The sequence below is a fragment of the Caenorhabditis remanei genome, chromosome I, assembly GCF_010183535.1.
Source record: "Caenorhabditis remanei strain PX506 chromosome I, whole genome shotgun sequence".
Classification (NCBI taxonomy): domain Eukaryota; kingdom Metazoa; phylum Nematoda; class Chromadorea; order Rhabditida; family Rhabditidae; genus Caenorhabditis; species Caenorhabditis remanei.
In genome coordinates, this window is record NC_071328.1 from 10,857,558 (window position 1) to 10,879,744 (window position 22,187).

The 22,187-nt window shown below is 39.1% G+C and overlaps 6 protein-coding genes across 6 annotated transcripts; 4 read left to right on the plus strand and 2 right to left on the minus strand.

Moving 5' to 3' along the window:
* Positions 1-88: 88 nt before the first annotated feature.
* On the minus strand, positions 89-1,092 carry GCK72_002353 (uncharacterized protein; the record flags this gene model as incomplete). The annotated part of the gene is made up of 3 exons (XM_053723385.1): positions 89-330; positions 379-889; positions 937-1,092. 3 exons carry the CDS (start codon positions 1,090-1,092, stop codon positions 89-91), a joined length of 909 nt encoding a protein of 302 aa, XP_053592030.1.
* A 335-nt stretch (positions 1,093-1,427) lies between these two features.
* On the plus strand, positions 1,428-3,323 carry GCK72_002354 (uncharacterized protein; the record flags this gene model as incomplete). Its single annotated transcript, XM_003111936.2, has 7 exons — positions 1,428-1,446; positions 1,495-1,706; positions 1,750-2,225; positions 2,273-2,500; positions 2,549-2,774; positions 2,821-2,984; positions 3,032-3,323. The coding sequence occupies 7 exons, from the start codon at positions 1,428-1,430 to the stop codon at positions 3,321-3,323; spliced, it is 1,617 nt and encodes a 538-aa protein (XP_003111984.2).
* A 3,980-nt stretch (positions 3,324-7,303) lies between these two features.
* GCK72_002355 (uncharacterized protein) lies at positions 7,304-10,198 on the plus strand (the record flags this gene model as incomplete). The annotated part of the gene is made up of 6 exons (XM_053723386.1): positions 7,304-7,348; positions 7,399-7,565; positions 8,106-8,316; positions 8,579-8,699; positions 9,952-10,079; positions 10,172-10,198. 6 exons carry the CDS (start codon positions 7,304-7,306, stop codon positions 10,196-10,198), a joined length of 699 nt encoding a protein of 232 aa, XP_053592031.1.
* Positions 10,199-10,575: 377 nt separating this feature from the next.
* GCK72_002356 (uncharacterized protein) lies at positions 10,576-13,987 on the minus strand (the record flags this gene model as incomplete). The annotated part of the gene is made up of 10 exons (XM_053723387.1): positions 10,576-10,710; positions 10,758-10,986; positions 11,031-11,144; positions 11,195-11,332; positions 11,386-13,232; positions 13,277-13,389; positions 13,435-13,579; positions 13,629-13,753; positions 13,806-13,911; positions 13,955-13,987. 10 exons carry the CDS (start codon positions 13,985-13,987, stop codon positions 10,576-10,578), a joined length of 2,985 nt encoding a protein of 994 aa, XP_053592032.1.
* Positions 13,988-16,786: 2,799 nt separating this feature from the next.
* Positions 16,787-19,728, plus strand: GCK72_002357 (uncharacterized protein; the record flags this gene model as incomplete). The annotated part of the gene is made up of 11 exons (XM_003111971.2): positions 16,787-16,873; positions 16,923-16,982; positions 17,033-17,132; positions 17,251-17,345; positions 17,395-17,812; positions 17,922-18,172; positions 18,220-18,279; positions 18,368-18,518; positions 18,566-18,845; positions 18,940-19,459; positions 19,513-19,728. 11 exons carry the CDS (start codon positions 16,787-16,789, stop codon positions 19,726-19,728), a joined length of 2,238 nt encoding a protein of 745 aa, XP_003112019.2.
* A 1,028-nt stretch (positions 19,729-20,756) lies between these two features.
* GCK72_002358 (uncharacterized protein) lies at positions 20,757-21,613 on the plus strand (the record flags this gene model as incomplete). The annotated part of the gene is made up of 4 exons (XM_003112103.2): positions 20,757-20,894; positions 21,092-21,195; positions 21,247-21,396; positions 21,445-21,613. 4 exons carry the CDS (start codon positions 20,757-20,759, stop codon positions 21,611-21,613), a joined length of 561 nt encoding a protein of 186 aa, XP_003112151.2.
* Positions 21,614-22,187: the final 574 nt, after the last annotated feature.

Sequence of the window (22,187 nt, forward strand, 5' to 3'; positions counted from 1 at the left end):
TAATAAGATGTTCGAATTGTTATTGATGCACGAAGTTGGAAACAATGTGAAATAATTTATTTATTAGAGAAAAGAAGATCAATAGTCCTTATTTACGGACATTTTTCAATCTGCGACTGAGAGTTTGAAGGCTGTAAAGGCCATCAATAATCTTCTTCTGCTCTTCAATGACTGCTTGTTGCAAACGAATTTCCGTCTGAAGACGATTTGGACGGGCAATGATGGTAGTTGTGGAACCAGAAGATGACGATGAATCGGAAGAATGAGATGTTGTAGGAGAAGAGACTGTCGACGTGTTAGCAGAAGCATAATGAGTCAATTCAGACAGTTCTGTAAAACAGAATAATAAGATATTATACTTTCCGATAGAATATTTACCGTCATCAGCCATCTCAGCAGTTTGTGTATGAGTTCCCTTATAGAATTTCAACGAATCAACTGGTGACTTCACAAAAACTGGAAGTTGCGGAATTGTTGGTTGATCCGGTGAATTCCAGATAAGAGATTTATCTTTCTTTGGCAATTCCTCTCTCTTCATTTCTTCAATGTATTCTTCAAACTTTCCAAACATTGAAGCCACGGATGTAGTGGATGAAACAGCAAATAATCCTTCGAGTTTCTCAAAAATCGATGAAATTTGCTCTTCTCTTTCAGATTTTGGTTTGCGTGACGTGACATGAACCTTCCAGAATGACATCATACACTCAGTTGCCTCATTTAATTTTTTGGATTCGATTGAAGTTGGAACTGGAGAAATTGTCATTTGAATAGGATCAATTGGATGAGAGAAATTGAATGGAAGAGATGGACAACTGGCTGATTTCTTCATGATTTCGTCGATTTGAACCGATTGATCCACTGGACACGAACGCACTTGGAGGTCCTGAGTCTGAAATTATAAATTTGGAAGATGAATTCTCTCAGGAGAGCACCAACCGATTGGAGAGCATTCTGATAGTCACTCAATGGATGATCCATCGGGCAACGATCAGTATCCAATTCCTTCACTTGCTCCTTTTCTTCTTCAGCTTGACGTTCAACCATCTGGAGGAAATGTCCGAATGCAGTGTAGATTGTGATCTTCTTGACCATGATGTTAGTGAGTTGCTAGTAGGGTTGTTAGTTGGGCGATTGGATTCGCAATGAGGCTCTTTCACTGTTATTCGCTTTCTTTTATGCCATTTTCTTATCTCAATTTCTTATCTGAGGTCGGTCATTCAGAGGTCCCATTTTTCTTCATTTTCACGTGAAAAGCTTTCAGAATTAAAAAAAAAGAAACCCTCGGAAATACTTTCCTTCTTTTGTTCTAATTACGTGAACTGTTCCAGTGACATACTTCTAGAAATCAACATAAATGCCTCGTGTTATCGTCGTGGCGTCAGTTTTTAACAACCAAAACTTCGGAAAATCGAAACATTTCCAGCTGAATGCCTCCAAAAGTTAAAAGTGAGTTCTCCGAAAGATTTTCGGAATTCTTTGAGTTCTTTTTTTCAGAATCTCCTGCAACTGGACGGAAAAAGAACAGCAAAGCAAGCAGACGTCCGAGTCAGACGAACTTGATAAGTGTCGAAAATGGAGGAGTGCCACGTGGTCGTGGTCGGAATACTGAGAGAAGTGTGATGCAGACATTGGAACAGGAGGAAACGACCAGTAATGATGCGGGGGGAAATCAGAAACGGAGTGTAGCTCAGCCACCACAGCCAATGGTATAGTCAAGAATGCAATATCCAATGAAAGAGTCAATTTCAGCCAGTTCCTCCTCAACCAGCAAAAGCGAAAGAAATGGCAACAAGAACAATGATGCTACCACCTCCAATGCCTGTTCAACAGCCACCACCACCGGCTCCAATCCCTGCTCAGAATCCTCAACCACCGGCTCAAGGATCTCAAATGCCGATGATGGCTCCCCCAGTAACTGTAATGCCAGCAGCTCCTCGTCCCATTCAACCAAATCAACCACCAGTTGTAAATTATCAGATTCCACAGATGCAACCACCTCAACCTGCCGCTCCGATGCCTCCAACTCCACGTCCACCACCTGGTGTAGTCAATCAATCACTGGCTTCACCGTCTCCAACTCCAGTACCAAAAGCTACGATACCACAGCAAAACGGAGTTGTTCAACAACAACCAACACCACCGGCTGTACCGGAACCAATTAGAAGACCATCTCGAGAAAGAGTTGATCAATCAGTGGATTGTGGAGTGGAAACTTCAGACAAAAAGTAATCGAATTCTCTTTTTAATTAAACAAAATTATTTATTATTTCAGGAAAAGAGCAGAAGTCATCAACAGCTGGATTCTTGCAGTTCTTCAAGGTGGAGTCGAAGGATTGAAGAAGGAATATCACGCCAGTATGAATGATGGTCCGATGGAAAAAGCTGTCGATTTCTTGGATAATCCAACAAAAAATCGTTATCATAATATTCCATGTTGTGACGCGACGAGAGTCAAAATTGCTGATGATCCCCATTTTTACATCCACGCTAACCTGGTTTCGTGAGTTGCTTCTGGAATTCTGACCTATTCCCTAAAATTGATTTTCAGTTCTGGTCCAAATCCACGTCGCTTCATTTGCACTCAAGCCCCACTCAACGGAACAATTGAAGATTTCTGGAAGATGGTGATCGTTTCTGGGTTGGAATATATCGTGATGTTGTGTGAATTGGTGGAGAAGGGGAAACCAAAAAGTGCTGAATATTTTCCTGCGAAAATTGGAGAAGTCATGAAAATTGGAAAGTTGTGGACAATCACAAAAGAGAATAGTGTTGATGTAGGTTACTGGTGAATTGACAGAAATTTGAAATTCTCATTTTCAGATCGATAAAAATCTAGCAATGTCCACGATGAGGATTACGAAACAAGGAGATACAGCCGTCGCTAGAACAGTCAAACATATACATTGGCACAATTGGCCGGATCACGGAGTTCCAGACAACTTTCTATCACCATTCCGTTTGTTGTCAATTTTCAAAAACTGCCAGTTAGTTTTTCAGTTAATTTGATTCAGTCAAATACGTTTTGTTTCAGGAAACCAGTGGTTGTTCACTGTTCTGCCGGAGTTGGTCGAACCGGTACACTTGCTCTCATTCTCATTATTCTCGAGGCTCTTTGTCTTCCTGATTTTCTTGGTGTGCCACGTCTTCTCACTAAACTTCGAGAAGAACGTTTCAAGTCTGTTCAAACGGAGATGCAGTATCTCTATGTGCATCGGTGTATTCTCGAGTATTTGGTCTGGAAGAAATACACCTACTCGAAAGAAGATTATGCTAAATTTGTGAAAGATTACGAGCAAGCATTGGCTGGATGTGTCGAGAAATGAGCAACAACAGTTTTGAGTTCACGAATTTATTTGAGTTTTCTTCGATAAAAATTTTTGTGAATACCTGTTTTTGGTGATGGGCTTGCTGATTGTTTGACGTGTACATCCTTTCTGCTAGACGTTTTGAGAAAATAAACAACGAAACTCGGGAATTTCATCTCCTGTCGCGACGAAACAGTTCAGAAATGTTCAGACAGCCGTCTGGAAGCAAGCAAAGTTCAAAATATTCAAACCAAACACCCTTCAAATTTGTTTATTCCTCCTTACTTAGTCATTTCCTTTTCTAATAAATCATGTTTTGTTTCTGACAATGTTCCTGATTGACATCCTTCCTCACTGGATTATTGCGTCATATCATTGCGTTCGACAGGATGTACAAGTATGTATGAGTGATATTTGATACAATAATAGGATAAGAGAAAAGGATTAACCGACCATTTAGGTTGAAATACGAGGCAATTATGTTGTTAATTTGAGAACGAAAATGTTTTGAAACAATGAATAGGTTTCCTTTTTAGTTCCCTTTTAACTTTTTAATTGATATATCTTCTCAAAAATTCGGTAATTTGGAAATATTCAAATATGCAAGAAACACTAGTGTCCAGCTACTGTATCAAGGTTAGTAAAACTAAAGCCCAAGGTGTTGAGTAATCCAGATTAGGATACACAATGTAATTCAGGGATTAACCTTAAGACGGAAGGAAAGGATGACAAGAGTCCAGATGTCACTGGGAAGAGGAGACATGTTCCCTTACAGTACCTTATAGGTCGTATCAGAATTCTCGATTTCTTTAAGAATTCACACCTGTTCTCAATTACGAAACACCACCAATTATAACAATTTCTCACTTCTAAACGTTTCTTTCTTTTCCCAACTTTTTGGATCTTGACACGAGAAATCGAAGAGTCCATTTGAGGTCGTAACCCTATAATTATCACTTATGGTGTATTCACAGAGAAGAACAGAAGTTGGTGCGAACGGTATCTCGGATTCTGGGAAGAAATGACGGCGAGGTATGAAAATGAATACTGTGGGCAGATGATTCTCTGATATGGATTGTTGGAAGAAATGACTTCAGAGCATTTGAAAGAAAATTAATTCCATAAAAGACAATGTGTCTTTTCATAAAAATAATGGCGCCACCTGACTCATTCCCTTTCGTTTTTATTTTCTTCACACCTTCCGAAGACGTTGAATCGAAGACGTTGTGACACCTGTATCAATTGGTTATTTGCCTCATTTCACACCACAAAATGAACACCTGCACACGAAGAAAACAAGTAGGGAAATGAATTAAATCTTCAAATGAGACCATTTCCGAAATGTTCTTTCTTGACTCTTTCTCTTCTGAATGTTGTTACCTTCCCACCCACCAACAATATTTATCTAGTATTACTTAATCAAATGAGTGGTCTCATCCATAAACTGTCACTGTTCCTTTTCTCTTTTTTCTACGATGAGGTGACAGAGTTTACGTAACAGAAAGCGAGGACAGAGGAGAGCCGTCAAGGACATTCCACAACTGGGGGAAAAACAGTAAAGATGGAAATGAGACACCAGAAAAAAGAGAGTGATGAATTGGGTAAACTGCATGGGAACCTCTTTTATAAAGTGAGCTCTGTTTGTGTTCTCATGACTGACGGCTCTTTTTTGATCTTCCGGTTCACACTTCCGTTTTGTTTCCAGATACCAGGTTCACACTTTCAACAGGAAGTCAAGACAACGTGAGAAAATGTCATCATGAAAACGGGATACAGGGATATAGGGATAGGTATCCATTTTCTAATTTTCAGTTCAAAACTTCTGAATATATTGATAGTGTATCCCCGCGTTGTTTCGTATCAGGTAATCTCAATTTTTGGAAGAATAAGACTTTCCGGATTCCCTGAGCTTGTTTTGTTTCTTCTGGCGCCACTGCTTAGGGAGAGCTCGTAAAAATATATCAACTGCAGAAATGAAGATTCAGGGATGTTCCATGACGAAAAAACACAAATCATAATTTGAATCTACCGTATAGTTTCAGGCATCACAAAAAAGTTTTAAAGTTTTCACAGAAAACGAACACATTTCTGCTACCGTAATCCCTCTCCTATTCTCCTTTTGTTTTTCGAAAACACCCATGACGAATGGCTCCGTTTCCAGTTGTTATACACCTCCGTCTGCTTACAATCCATTCCTTCTTTTCAATCCGAACCTTGTCATTAGTCGGCATATCCACTTTAGCATTCTTCGTTTCGTTTCTTCCTATATATGAAGATTCTCCTTTCTCTTCTTTTGTATATACTATCATTAAATATGTATCACCAACTTTTTAGAAGTATTTATGAAATCTTCCCAAAGATTCGAGACATTCCGAAACCAACGAGAAGTTTCGAAATTTCCTGTAGCCTTTTCCCCGCATCTTCTTCACCTTTCAATCCACTAATTTGATTACCTTACGTATCCTTTTTCTTATAACAGCTCGCTAATAATTGTTCCATATGCTATTAGATAATCGGTTATGAACAGATGATGCCGGAGTACATAAAAGGGAACCAATTAATAATCAAGATGTCGTTCTGCTCATCTTCTTTTTATCGGCCACCGCCGTGTAAACTCACAGGTGTAACGGGAAGTGTTCCCAGAAAGAGGAAAAAAAGAGGAGATTCTATCAGAAATAGAGACCACCGTACCGACAAGAAACAGAGACAAATTGTGTGTGAAAAAATTGGGAACGTGAATTTATGTGAGGTCGTTGACGATGGGCAGGAAAGAGAATCACCTACCGAATTGGCTGGGACATTGAAATGTTGCTATACGTTTTTTATGTTTTTCTATTCAATTTTTCATCTCCACTGAAAGTTTGTTATTCATAGATTCCTATCATAGACTTGATCTCTCAAAAGCTACAGGGATGGCTTAGAAAAGTTGCCTCTAAACTTCATAAGTTGTCTCAAAATGAGCTGAACTCTCAGCTCCCTTATAATTCAAGTCATCAGAGACCGTGCCTGCTCATTCCAGACACTTTTTGAACCCGTATACATTAAAACATCTCTGTTTTCCTTTGCCCATTCCAACATTTTAAAACAAAAAGCCGAAACTTGAAATCAAGTCTTCGAAACCCTGTAATTTAAAGGATTCGTATAAAATGTACTATCTTCGAGGGAAGAAGTGACATGTCTCGTTTTGGTTTTCTCGAGAGAAAGACCAGAAACAAAACCAGCATCTTTTCGTATTTTGGAAGAAGAACGGAGAGAAGACGTTTTTGGACAGAAGGTATGGGATAACATACCCTGTTATTAATACATTCGTGTGTATGTACCACTCTTTTGACCGGCTGCCACGTCATCTGGAAGACAATGTTATTCTATGTCGTAATGAGGAGAATGACATAAGCTAGATTAGTCAATCCACCTGTAACAAGATTAGGTCGTTCCTATTTCGGAGTACAGTAGCTCAGAAAATAAAGTGACGTGGAGTTTTGAACGAACTTCAGGAAGAACGGAACAGGGCTTCTGAGGAACTCGATAATCCATGGCTCCACATTATCATAATTTCTTTTCTCGTGTACCGTACTCCAGTGCATATTTTATTCGCTTCAACGAAATTCTATACTTTTCAAGTTTCAAACCTCAATTTATAATTTGTTGACACAAATCGCTTTCTCAATTAGTTTCTCAGAAACCGAAGCTCTCAACCCTTTAATTTTTCATCCGAATTCCAATTCTTATCACATGTATGTCTTGTTATTGCCACGTCATCATAACATATCATTCTAATAACACCTTTTCAATTTACTGCTTTTCTCTTTTGTTTTCCACTACCACATCTACAGTAGTCGTCGTCGAAAAAGGGGGCGGAGCCTGTTTGCCCCTCTTTCCCATCAACGTCGTATTGCATCGCCCCTCCTCTTCTTCTTCTTTCACTCTTTCTTCTTCTTTTTTTTCGGCTCGCTTCTTCAAAAGTGAAAGAGAGTATAAATTTATACCCTGATTCAGATATGTTGAATCCATCAGATGCTGCTTCCGCCGCCCTCTCATTTTCAGTTAGTTTCTGTGAACTTTAATTCAATTTCCAACGTTTTTAAAGTTTCAGGTTCCATTCCAAATGAGTGAGAATCCACTCTCAAAACTCGTTGAGCACTGCAATAAATTTGTTCCGGGCGGGGAAAACAAGATGAAACTGGATCCGTCGAAATCAGATGCACTCCTCCTTCCAACTGATATGAATGCGTATTCTCCGTATCTCACAAATCCAAACTGGTTAGTTTCTATTCATTAGTCCAGATATCCATAATCGTCATATTTGCGTACGAGATTCGTATAAACTTTGGTAGAGACCAGATATAAACACAAATGATATCACTGCTCTTCAGCTTCGGCAGACGGTTTCAATGTATTTGAAGAAGGAGCAAAAACATGTAAATAAGTTTTCGCAGATGATGTCATATCCATATCTAATTCTGACTTTGAAACCATTTTCGAATGCTTAAAACCAACGCGTAAACTTATCCGAGAAGCCAGACCTCCCGTAAAATTACTGGCGGGCGGAGCATGTGATTAACACAGAAACATAGAATTACGTTTTTTTTTTTACTTCGACACAGTTTGCGCTAAATTCTAACAGTTTTGTATATGCGAAAAATTATAAAATTAAGATATGCGGGAGTATAGAAGTATTGAACTCCACAACTTACAAAGTAAGACTTGTGAAAGTTTCAATCAGGTTACTGCACCCTTTTCCTTCCGAAACCTAATATACTCCCGCAGTTATCTCCAAAAACTTTTATTAATTCATTTCAGGTGGGTAGAACAAGCAAATTGGTCGCATCTCTATCCTACAGTAACCTCTGCTTCCTCAGTCGACGCATATCATAACTATTTGGCATCCACACAACTCGGAGGCCTTCTGAGCTCGTCAGTATCTGCAGTTGCTGCTCAACTCCCATCATCAGTCAGTGCACAATCAGCTCTCTCCTCTTCAATCGCCGCTCAGCAAAGAAGTATTTCAAAGGTTAGTGCGAGCGAAACTTGTGTAATTTTGGGTCGTATCAAAATGCACTTTTCCGTTTCTGAGATTTCGAAAATAGGTGAACGATTAGGTGGCATTTGTCAGTGTAAATGTCTTGCCTAATTGAAGGATAGAATAGAAATCTTATAGACTAGTACTACGTAAACTACGGTTATCACAAGAAAGATAATTGGTGTGTGGAAATAGATGATCAGAGAGCAACGTACCTATAGCCACAGAACACCAATATTTCTAGAGTTTGCAGCAAGCCAAATCATCTGCATCATCATCTGGATCAGCTAATTCAAATGGAGGTGGAAAGTATCAAGCATCTCGAGCCGCCAACAAATGCGAGTGTCCAAATTGTCAGGAAGCAGAGAAATTCGGTAAGTTTGAGTCTCTCCGATTCTTCTTTTTTACCAAAAAAAAATGAAGAAAGGGGTGTTGAGGCAATGAATCAAATCGTTCCGTTTATTCTTCCTTCTCATCCTCAAAGCGTTCAATTAAACACGCAAGATTTCTCTCTTCTCTCTCTTTCTACCCCACTATTTCTGTCTGTGGTTATTCTGGAGGTGTCACTTTTTTCGCTCGGAAGGAGGGAGGGAAGGGACGACGTTTTTGGAAAGAACGCAAACGCATACATTTTATGCGACGGAGCTTGAGCCTCTCGGACAATTTTGATGGAGGAGAGGGAGTCGAAAAGAGTGAAAATTCACGCATTGATGGAATTGAAAGAAAGAAAAAAGGAGTGTTTCTTGAAAAAAGGGATTTATTTCTTTTTTTGTTTTGGGCAGATTTCATAGAAGTTGAAATAGGAATGACAAGTTTTGATTGGATCAAAACATAAGCTTGTACTAACTCTTGGAATGTGGCATTTCGGAATTTTCTGAAATTTATTTGAGCTTAGAGGGAGGACAATACAAAATAATCTGATAAGCAATTCTAGCGAACAGAAAGCTACCGTAATCCACGAGAGACTGAAAGTGTTATTTTTCTTATTGATATTTACCGATAATCGGCTCACATGTTCACTCGTATAATTGCTTCTAATTCTGTTATTTTCGAAATAATTTCTCCTAAATGCTACCTTCCTAAATCTGTTTACCAGCTCGTCCCACAGCAGTCCCACCTGTTCGTTGATCTAAACGCTTAATCCGATATCCTCTTCAACCGGTATTCCTTTTAGAATTTTGGATAATTACCGTGGAATAGATAGGAGGAGAGAAGGAGGAGGATGAGCTCTTGGGAGCATTTAGATGCCGCCCGATAATAATAGAGATTAAAAGGAACCGTAATGAAGGGAAGAGAAATGATAAAGATCTCAGAGGGAAACTGTCACGATACGTAGCAAAATGCGGGAGAATAGGAGACAGAGCAGATGATTCCAATCTCTAGGAACATTTACTATGGGTGAGCATGGGAACATTTACCAAAGAAAAGTTTTATTGAAAGAAGGGATAAATTTTTAAATGCTACACTTTAAATGTATTATCCGTCGCCGCTGATGAGTTTGACCTTATGACCAGAAGCTTATCGGTTTAAAAGTTTCACGCCGCCGAGCGTTCGCCACTATGCACACACCATGACAAGCAAAATTCTATTAAAAAGTCTAAAATTTCTATTAAAATTTCATTCTAGGTCCAACCGCTGTTGCTGCTCGGAAGCGCGGAGTTCACAACTGTCATATTGCCGGTTGCGGCAAAGTATACAACAAAAGTAGCCACTTGAAAGCTCATTTGAGATGGCATTCTGGAGAACGTCAAACGGTAAGAAAGAACTGAGGAATCGACACGATTTCAGGTAAGTTGATTAGAAATTAGATTCCCAGTTTCAGAGTCAACCAAAACTAAATTTTCAGAAGAGACGTTCCGGCGATAGCACTTGAATGAAGCAACGAACCCTGAATCTGTCCACATATCTTTTCCCGACCTTTCTCCCATTTCCCACTTTTCTCATTTGTTCCCTATTTCTGGTCCTCTTTCTTTTGTTCCATATTTCAGAATGATTTTATTAATCATGCACGTAAATGAATTACAGGAAAGATACTTTGGCAGGAAAGTTGCTTGAATAGGATACATGAAAGCCTTATATAGGGGGAAACTTATAAACAAGGTTCCTTAAGGAACCGGTGCAGTAGAAACTAGACGTATAATTTGACAGAAAGTTAGAATATAACAAGGTTACAAACAGAAAACAAATTCGAACAAGAAATGTACTTATAGATATTAGAATAAATTAACAAAATTTTAGTAGAAAATGTAATTACAGAAGAATGTAGAGATGGATGAGGATAATGTAAATGACGATACCGAAAACCCCATACATATAGTTTTGATTTTGGGCCAGATGATGAACCAGTTGGCGCAGCAGTGAATCAATATCCGGATATGCTTGTTCCTGAAAAACATAACATTCTCATTAATATCGACACATTAACAACTCACAATGACAGCCTGAGTTTGGTTGTTTGTTTGTCTTGAGGACTGTGCCTCATCAACGTTGTTTTGACTCTCGTCGAGATCAGTTAACTGTTCTCCAAGCGATGGAACAGAAAATGCTTTCTGACACTTTGTTAACTTATTCTGGGTAGCAACAAGTGCGGTGACAAGTCCCGAACGATCTTGCGCGCTTTCGGACTGAAGATAACTGTTTTCTTCTTTTAGCTGAGAAATTCTGAAATCAGATTCGGTTTTTCATGAATACTAAGCAGCTCCTACGTTTTCTGCAGTTCCACAACCGTATCTTCGGTCTCCTTGACTTCGGATAGTTTCTCTGTCAACGACAAAGTGAGTTTTTCGGTGGAAGTCAATTTCTCTTGAAGCACTTCATTTCTGTAAAAATTAATGTAGTGTTACAAAGTGGATAATAAAATAAGCAGTACTGTTGTTGGAGTTCATCACACTTAGCAATGGCCTCTTGAAGTTCGATTCTGGCAGATTTCAAGTCCTCATCTAATCTTTTCTGTTGGGCTTTGGCGGCTACTTGAATGACTTCGAGGCGAGACTCGAGTTGAGCTGCCCTTCAAGAAAAAATTATGTATTATTTTTGTGAAATTTTCAAATTCTGGCTTACTTGTCTTTTTTTGGTGACAAAGATTCTTCCAATTGCTTAGTGATTTGCTCCGTTTCTCTCTGGAGCTGCAGTTTTTCTTCGTTAACTTTCCTAAAGTCGGCGGTCTTCTGATCGATATCTTTTTTGAGATCGTAGAGTTCCTCCTGGAATTTAGCTTTCTCTCGCTCGTAGCTCAAGATGCGCGTCGCCAAGTCCTCAGATGCAGTTTGATACTCCATTCGCATGGCTTCCTTTTCCTTCTCCTGCTCTCTGAGCTTTTCCATCCAACTATCCAACTCCTCCAGTTGCATCTTAAATCCAGCAACCTCTTCTGCACACTTCCTTCTCTCCTCTGACAGTGAATTCTCGTACTTTTTCAGATTCTCTTCGTTGGTTTTTCTTAATTCTTCATTAACTTGATCTTTCAATTTGTGCTCAGCTTCCAGTCGGTTTGCTTTGTTTGCTATCGCTTCCACACTTGCCATTGCTGATTGCAGAACATTTCCAATTTTGGAAATGGCTTCGTCAGAGCTAGCATCTTTCACCTTTTCTTGTAGCATGGTTAAGTCAGCTATAACCTTTTGAACATCACAGTGTTGGACCATAGGGGAGGTATCCTTCAGTTTGGGAGAGACAGGTGTCTCGCTTTTACGCTTTTCAGCTGATTTCGCTGCTTTTTTAAGCTTCCAGAGTTCATTTTCTAGATGCTTCTTAGCTTCTGATTTTTGTTCAAGAAGAGCTTTTTGAGAGCGTTCCAACTTGTGCTTGAGAGAATCACATTCGTCCCGAATACTTTGTTTTTCGTCTTCCAACAGGCTCACTAAAACATCAGTCTTCGTACGTTCCAGTTGTTTGATACGTATGAGCTCTTCTTGCTGTTGAACGGTTGTAGTCTTTAGCATTTCAACGGTTTCTTTCAGATCAGAGATCTCGTTTGATTGCTTTTGCGATTGTTCGGCCGACAAGGAAGTTGTTTGTGCATTGAGCTCTTGTTGGATTTCCAAGGATTTTTCCGACGTTTCCAATTTCTGGCAAACCTCTTCATAGCGCTTACGCAAGCTCTCAGTGGAGCGCTGTAATTCCGCGATGCGACGCTCCGATTTTTTGTCCACAGTAGTTGTTGTATCTCCGCCAGAACTCTCCACTGAATAATTCGATGTGTTAAGACCAGACTCATTAGCAGATATATCTGAAAGTCTTTCCGAAACATTGATATCCTCGGGTTTGTCCTTGTCAGCAATTCGCTTCAGCTTTTTCACTGCGTTATCCTTCTCCTTCCGTGTCTTCTTAAGAAGTGTTTTCGTTTTCTGTAGTTCCTCAGACTCTTTCTTCTTTTCTTCTCCGACCTTTTTCACTGTTTCCTCCAACCTATTTTTTTCTAAAGCCAGCTTCTCGTTCTCCTTGTTCTTTGCTTCAAGAGCTGTCAAACTGAACACGTGTTTTCCATGCTCTAGCTGGAAACTAGCTTGCATGCTCTGAACAGCTTCAGATAGATTCGTGAAGTCGGTCTTGAGCCCAAGGAACCGTGAGATTCCTTTTGTGGCTTCCTCGACTTCATTTTCGAGTTCGAGAAGTCTCTTCTTTTCATCTTCCCGAGGGAGCAGTTGACTTTCCAGATTTCTACTATCGCTGAGCTCAGTGGAATGGTTTTCGGTAGTTTCGGCTTGAGCAATGCTGGGAGTAACGAGTTCCACATCAGTTTCGGTAGAACATGTTTCGACTTCCGAGCAATGTGAACCAATTTCTTTTTCTTCCTCTTCTTGCAAGGGTGTCTGATCAGAAGCTTCATCATTGATCACTCCTTTCGGTTCAACCATTTCCTCCGACAACTGACTATTGTTCAATGGAATTTGCACCAATTTTTCAGCCTGAGAACGGAAGAATAAATTATTCAATATAACAAAAACTATACCTTCTTCTTAGACGCCTTGTCTTGAAGTTTCCGGAGAACTTTCATTGCTTCTCCGAGGGCTTCACTGTTTTCCTTCAACTCGCGGACAATGTATTCAATCTTTTTCAGGTCAGCTATTAAAAAAAATTTCATGATCCGAGTTTATTAAAATTTCTCACCACGCTGGGCCCGATTTACAAGATCGCGAAGTTCCTCGGGTAATGATGCATACAAATCACGCTGACTTCCATCAAACACATCAATGGCACGAACGATCTTTGCATCAGAATCTTCGGTTTCATTCACCACAGACAAAGAATCGGGCTGAAATGTTGACATTTTTCTTCTTCTCACAATCAGAAAAAAAACTAACAATAGCACTGTCCACTCCAGCGGTTTTGACAAGTCGCACGTGCTCAATGAGCTGGTTGGCAGTGTCAAAGTAAGAACATTTCTTGTTCAATTCAGTCACAATCGAGGTAACCGCTTCGCCATCAACTATAATAACAAAGTGATCTTTAAATTTGTTTTAAAGATGTTTTTATGATACCGTTTTGATCACTTTCCAAGAGAACGTGGAGCTGTTCAAGGAATGCATTGAATACGGCATGTTTATCCGACGGACCACCGCTCGCTAGAGACTTTTCAGCAGATTTCTGTTTAAAAAAAAGATGAATGTTTATATACTCGAACACCAACCTCTGAAACTTTTGCCTGTTTGACACGGGCCATATCGAGAAAACTCAAGTTTTACCTGAAATTTTTCGTATTGAATACCGAAATTATCTGAAAAATTGAGAAGCATAAAGATATCAAAATAGGACCGATCGACAAAGTAATATTTGGAGGTGCTAACATTAAAGGTGCACGGAATTAATCAACCATTCGTGCCGAGACCTCCTGTCTACAGTAATACCGGAAACTGGTTTGAATATTTTTAAAACGTAGTGCTCAACAAAAAGATGCAAAGTCGGTAAAATTTTTCAAAATAAAGAGTTTTCTTCACAGTTTTCATCCACTGAATGCACTCATGGAATGTGCAGCTTGCGACATCGCAGGTTTTTACATAGCTGTCCTTGTAAAATGAGTAAAACACACGCCGTATTGTCTGTCTTGAGACATTAAGTAATTAATCTGTTTTCATTGGTTGAAAACTTTATTGGACAAAGAATCAAAAAACGGAGAAAGCGGGACTTTACGAATAAAACGGTGATCAGTATTGTAGACAATTAATTAAACAAAAGGGGTTTCAAGGTTGTGACTCGTAGCCGACGGAATTTCTCAGATGCGTTAATATAAAGATGAGCTTCAGACATCGCACTTAGAAACCTCCACGAAGAGCAAGCACCAAATGAAGAACTGATCCGCCGAGAACCTTGTAATCTGCCGCTGTCTTATCATCGTTCATTTGCTTCCCGGCGAAGATGAGACGCTGCTGTGGCGGTGGAATGCCTTCTTTTTCTTCCACCTGTAAAATGAAATTTGGTCAAGAACACTTGCTGTGTCTGAAAGTACAAAAATTCCCGAGAATAAATGACTTTCAAGATTAGGATAATATAATTTCGAAAGTTTTACCTTCTCCTTGATACGCTCGACTCTGTCATTTGGTTCGATATCGAGTTCGATTTCCTTTCCGGTCAATGTTTTCACTTTGATGAGCATCTTTCTGCAATCACCAAATACGGAATTAATTATTGGAATTTCGAATTTTACAAAAAAAGGCTTTGGAATAAGTTTGTGAGACGTGGACAACTTAATAGCACAGAAGAATGAAGCGAAAAGGCGGGGGAATAGAGATAACTTGACGAAAGAAAGACCAATTATCTAGAGGATTATCGATTGTTACGCAGGTTTAAATAACTAAAATTAGCAGAGCGCTTGTGTCGACGAACGCGTTCGCGAATCGAGTGTGAACTATTAAAATTGTGCGGCAGGGTTGCATTCAACCGCGCACAATAACCTTATTTCCTTTCTCGATTTACCCGGTCCGTTGGATCGCGATACTTTTTTCTTACTAAATCTGATATTTATATCGAATCGAACTGAGAGGAAGGTGGGAGAAAAGTCAGGGAAAAAATGATTGGTATCGAAGAAGTTGATCAGAAAATGCTCTCTAAGCTTCAGGTTATATGAATACATAAAAATCAACCGTGCAACTCTTATTGAACAAAATCAAAATGATACTTTTATCAGAAAAACCACGATATCACGGTGATTTTTTCGGTACCACCTCCTTTCATTCTAACGAGTTTTTCTCAAAAATGAATTAAAATTTTCGCAAATTTTATTGTAATTACCCGAGGTAACTGGAGGATCTATAGCAGTTAAAAAGAATTTTCCGAAAATAATTAGCCATTTTCGAGAAAAACTCGTTAGAAAGAAAGGAGGTGGTACCGAAAAAATCACCGTGGATATGGCCTCATAACAAAAGTATATTTTAAACTGGATCAAATTCTATGATGTTCAGTCTAACGTAAATCGCCGACACAAAATGACCGTCCGCAAATGCGCCCCACCGCACACCCATATTTTGAATAATCAAATTTATCAAAAAACACCACACACATTGGGACCTGCCGCACCCTCCTCCTCCACTGCCTCGGTGGCTCAGTAGGGAGAAGGTGCTGCCGGTAGTCAGTAGGTGTTGGGTTCGAACCCATGCTGGCGAAATTTTTTTTGATATTTTTTTAACATTAATTCTCAGTTTTATTAGTAAGTTAGGAAGATTTTTTCTACTTTTTGGGCCTTAGGACAGATTTTAGGACAGATTTTCACTATTTTAAAACTGATTTTTACTTTGAGCCTCTATTCGAGTTTCTACTAAACGTTTGGGTATTCTCTCGCTGGGTTTTTCTAAAAATTCAAGATTTCTGACCCAGAATTAACTGGTTACAAAACTTAGGAGACTTTAGCTTCATATCTCTATAATTATAGTCAAAACATTCAAATCTCGCGCCTATTTTTAGAGTTCAATAGAGCGCATTTGCGGACGGTCATTTTGTGTCGGCGATTTACGTTAGAGTATGATGTTCCTGGTTAACACAGTAGTTGTGGACTTCACAATTCGCGCCAAGACAAATATCGGCAGAATATTCACAAATTACAAAAAATCGCGAATTCGTACAAATTTGAGTTGCTTAAATATTTATGCTGATATATAAAATCGAAGGTGGCTTTTCGATGTTTCGTTGACACCATATATTATTATTAGCTGAAAGAGACAAATTGCACTACTCAGAATTTTTAAAATTTCACAGAACAAAATGAGAATGCAGATACAAGTTTTCGTAATATATTGCGAAAATATCACTGAACATATTTCAAAACGCTGAGAGTTTCCGGCGGCAAAAGTCATGGGAAGTTGATGGCCTCCTGGCCGAACGCGTACTCTTCCAGCTACGTCGAAGTGAGACTTCGATTTTCCCGTAACTACAGCTTCACCACTTCTCTTGTCATCACAAATCTCAGTTTCTTTCGTTTTCAGCTCAAATTATACATTACTCTTTGTTTATTCTCTCATTTTCAGTCAAGATGCCGACAATGGTGATGGCGAATCCCCCTAAAACGGGGAATAATTCGCTCCGCAAGCGTCAAAAGAACAAAAACGACAACATAGTGGTGAGTGACACCATCAAGTGGATATGTGAAGAAAAATTGTTGTTTTCAGGCTATTAGTTACATGTATGTCGGTACTCCAAAGAAGAAGTTCACTTTCTATGTGAGAGAGGTACCTAAAATTTTCAAAAATGCTAGTTTATTTCAAGACGTAAATTGCAGCGCTTGGTATACCGATCAAACGTTGAAGTGACATACGAAGACGTCTACAACTTCCTCGCTCACACTTCCAACGATGACACCATCTCCTTACATTATTCAGGTTAGCGGAAACGCACTAAAATAGTAGATGAATAAATAACAATAACGAATAACTGTCAGAAACTCCTGCTAACTTTGATTAATTAACAATTTTTGAGAAGAATATAATCATGTTCCAGTTAATGGGTTATATGTGCCAATCACCACCACTGGACAACTGCATACATTTATCCGTCATGTTCATAATGACTCAACTGCTTTCTTGTATGTGGAGGTAGGATATATCATTTATAGAATGAGATCACCATCATTTAACTTTATAGAACCAAGACTACGTGTGGAATGTGACACCACAGGACAATACCCACAAAATGGAAAAACGTGTTCCAGCTGGTGGGGCTGCTCCAGGTGATGGCACTTCTGATCCATATGATTCTATGGAAGATGAAGACGAATCTCAAAACGAGGTTGGAGACGAGGAGATGACTGAAGAGGATAACAGTCAAGACGAGGAAGAATACGAAGAAGAAGGAGAACGTGACGACAAACAACAGCCAATGCCAATCTTCACGGATGATTCTGCTCCTGCTGTTTTTGCTGAGAAAGTTCCTGTGAAAGAAGCCTTCCTTGAGCCAAAACCAAGAGTGGTGGTGAAACCAAAATCACAAACAACGACCGAAAAACCTGCGAACAAGTCAAACAACCGAGCCAGTTCAAATTCTGAACGAACCGTAGCCCCGGGTAAGAAAAAGAACAAAACATTATTTTTTGATGTTTCCCCCTTTTCCGATGTGAATTTTTAAATAGTAGCGAAAATAAGTTCGCTTAAAGTGATTACATTTATTTTCAGCCGTACCGTTTCCTTCTAAGAAATGGACAGTACAGGAAGCTTATTTCCAAGTCAAGACGATGTTGACGGATGCTCTTACTAACAAAACGATGGGATCCGTTCCAGAGCAGGTATCAGAACAGCTGGTTGTCAACGTTTGGAATCCCGCATTCCCACCCAACACCCAAGTCCTCAAAGATACTGTTTCGTTATTGAAAAACAGCATTGGAACTGGAATCCTCTATTATTACCATAAAGTTATGTCAAAAATGGTATGGTTGGGGAAGTGAAATCCCTAGTTCTAAAAAGAGGCTTTCAGAGTCCGGAAATCTCGAACGGGGACAAAGCCGATTCAATGGAACTTCTTACCGAATTCATGGTGATTAATAGTAATTCAAATTCATTGGCGATTTTGATGAATCTAAAAAATAAAAATACGTTTTATCATATCCAGTGGCTTTTTTCAGCCAACGCATGATCCCGAATATCTTGCGGAATTCGTTGAGAGTGCTTTGATTGCAGCCTGTGACATTTTGGAAAGTGTTCAGCATTTGGCTCACCTCCAGAAAGAGTTTGACTACTTCAACCAGGCTAACGAAAAGCTCGTGAAGAATAACGGTGAATACAAAGTATCGGTCTTGTTACCGATGTTCATTTAATTTCAGAACAAGCTGAGAAAATGCAGTTGCCTAACCTTCAAGAAATTCATGAACACCTGAAGACAGCTCTGGTTTCGGCTCATTTTGGATTCAATCTTCTGAATCCTGTCTTCCCAGCTGGATGCGAATGCAAAGAGGCGATACGTTTAGTAACCTTGGAGCTTCAAAAACTTGCTGCGGTCATGAAAAATGTTCATCAAAAGAGTTCCAGCCCTCAACAAATTCAAGAGACTGAAATCTTCCTCATCGAAAATGCTCACGAGATCGTCAAGAGATTCACGGATAAGTACGTAATCGCATGAATCAGAAAATATTATTATACAAACGTTCTAATTTTGAAAGAAGGTCATGTTTTATCTCTGTACGCTATAGTTTTTCAGGGAATGTCCACAACACCGAACGATCGAGCTTGCACTCCGTAGCTCTGAAATATACAAGTGGCGTAAAGATCTCTGCATTGGCTACGACAAATGGGTTGGACTCCGTGATGCTGGAGAAAGTCGTCTCAAGATACCTCTCAACTGTTATGACGTCGTTGTTCCACTGCCAGCTCCGTTTTCCATCAAACCGGAAGGAACCGTTGGAGACCCGAATCTTGTTCCGATTGCACACGGATTAACAGATATGCATTCCAACGCTACACCATTGAATATGCCTTCTGATAGTGCTAAACCACCTGCGCAAAACCAAGCTGATTTGGAAGAAACTCTCGATACAATGAGAAGTATGACAATTAATGAGAAACCAAAACCAATTAGTGTTAACAATGAGACAGTCGTCGCCAAATTGACTGCTGCTCCCACGACTACATCTGCAGCTGCTACAAACACTGGAGAAGTAGCTGAAGATACAGGAGAGAAGAAAATGAGTGATCAGTTGCAAGCAATGGTTGATAAAATGGTGAGTGAGACAATTTACATGATTTGTTCCTAATCAAATATTCAAAATTTCAGTACAAAAGTGTTCCAAATCAACACAACTTCGTCTACCCCCCTCCACCAAAGCCGGGGGCTATCCTCATTCCTACAGGAGGTTTGGCTCACTGTCGTTGCTCTAAGAATTGTCCAGAGTTCTTGATGGAGCCAGCTTACGAATACATCGAACGTTTCAACGAGCCACGCCAAACCGTTTGGGAAAAAACCAAACAAAAACGTTTCAAGAAGAACTAGATTAAATGACGATAATTTATATGTTCTTCCATCCTGAATCCCGTCCTCCCCAATGAGCCGTTGCTTTAGTTTCGTTCCCAATGACTTTTATTCAACCGTTTTTTGTTTTCATCACTTCATATGTGATTAATCATTCTTCACTGGCTTCCCTTGCTCAGTAAAACAACCCTTTTTGTATTCACAAAAGTTCTTTTCGAAATTATATTGATTCCAATTTTCGCTTCGTGTTTTATTTGTTCCCATACTGAAGAATATTAGACTGTCTTTTTTTTAATCGAAACATGTGGCTTCACTAAAGTTTTTTTTGCATAATCTGTGTTTCTTCAGATTTAGCCATATTCTTTCTTGAATTCCTTCCTTTTTTCTGACGTTTCGCTCTCTTTCTGCATCTCTTCTGCTTTTCTTGTGAATTGTGCATTGGAGTACACTTGTGAACGCATTGAACCCTTAGAACAGTTGTGTTTCCCAGTAGTTTTTTTTTTATAATATTCCCTCTTTTGTATTTGCCCCTACAACCATTCGATCATCAATGCTTATTAAATTACAAAAAGTAAATCAATGAATTCTTCTGTTAGTTTGTCTGAAATCTGTATCAGAATTTTCATTTTCTATACCGCTAAAGATACGGAACTTGCGATGCTTTATGAGTAGAACCGAGCCAGCATTTGAGTGATAAGAATTTCTAAATAACATACATCCCTCAATTTTGAGCTGGCGGGTGTCATCCGCAAAGGAATCTTCAGTTTCGTAGCTTTTGAAGTTACGGCAGCTGCGATTGGATTTGCCGCATTCCGAACTGTGAGAAGAAGTGAAGAAAAACGAAAATATTTGTACCTGAACTGGCCGTCTTTAGCATCTACATACTACTGGGTAGAAGATTCCATTTCTTTCGGACAACTCACTGTAAGTTACCAATTTCCAGAATCATTACAAACCGAAGATTACAGGGAACTCGTCTCCGATTAAGCGATCAGCGACGGTGGGCACAGATTGATCCGAATTCGGAAAATATAGAAACCGATTGAATAATGGTTTCTAAATCTCAAATTCAAACGGGAATCCTTGGTGCGAGTCTCATGATGGCTATTACATGTGGATACATCTATGAGTACTGGCAAAAGCACAAGCCACCTCCAGAGATTCCCATTCAATCGTGGGATAAGTATGTGAAAATGCAGAAAGAGAGTGGCAAAGATTATTAGGTTAGGTTTCGTTTCATCGTTTTTTTTTAAAAATATTAATAAAAATTATTATTATTATTATTATTAACATTATATTCAGTTTATCATGTTCTTGAAATGGTTTTGTCCCATATTCCTTCTTCTATAACGACGATTTCAATAGAACCTTCAATCATTTTCAGATGTCACAAACAGGTCCTTTTATTCGAGTAACAACAGTCAGCGCACCATTGAAAGGTTCCTTTCCATTGGATCATGAAGGAACTTGTAAACTCGAAATGCTGAAGTAAGAAACTTTCGAAGGTTACTGGTCTGAAATACAGTTTTTAAATTTCAGTTATATGGTGTGTTTACACGAAAAGAAACAGCAAAACAGTGAGTGTCGACACGTCGCAAAGGACTATTTCGAATGTCGAATGAATCATGGATTAATGGATAAAGAAGAATGGCAGAAGCTTGGATATGGTGATTCGAAGGAGATATCAAAGTAAATTAATCGTTGTTCCTATTTTATTTCTTGTTATCGTTACTCTAGATCCAGTTCTTTGCTCTTTGCCTTTTCTTCTCCAATTTTTGAGAATAAACAAGAGTTTTTAATATTTCGCGCTCTGCTTCGTGTTTCTGCTGATAAGAGTGACGGCGGCGACCGCGGTGCTGGTTGGTACCAGGGACAACCCCGTTTGGAACTAGCCGTTATCGGATGACTCCCGGAGCAAATAAATGATAACAATAGAAAAAAATTTGATGATGATAAAAACATTTGAGAAGAAGATTTCTGAAATTGTGAGAAACATATGGTGATGTGATGGAAGAGTGAGAGAGTGGAAATTTCTGATGTCACTAGTCCATAATTAGCTCTGTGAAGTTATTAGTATTGTAGAACCAAAATTATGAATTTTTCGATTACATAAATAACAAAATGCTTTCTTTATATGACGCAAACGTTGTTTGTCTTTTATCGTGTCTTACTGTAAATTATCGCTAGAAAATATATAAGATTTATTGTTGAAAAATTGGATAGTAATGAGGTGAAAAGAAGTTGGAAATGTTTAGATTTGCGGTCAAATAATGATTTTTCAAAGAATTTCTTTATATTTCAGACAGAATATACCGGTAACATGTGTGTGCAAAGTGCAAAAACTGGAAGAGAACGTGATCTACACGGGATGAATTAGTAACGTCATGGGGATACTGTAGAAGAGAGGAAGTGAAAGAGGTATACTGTAGAATTGACAATTGATGACTAGTGAGAAACTCGTGACGACATAGATTCGGGAG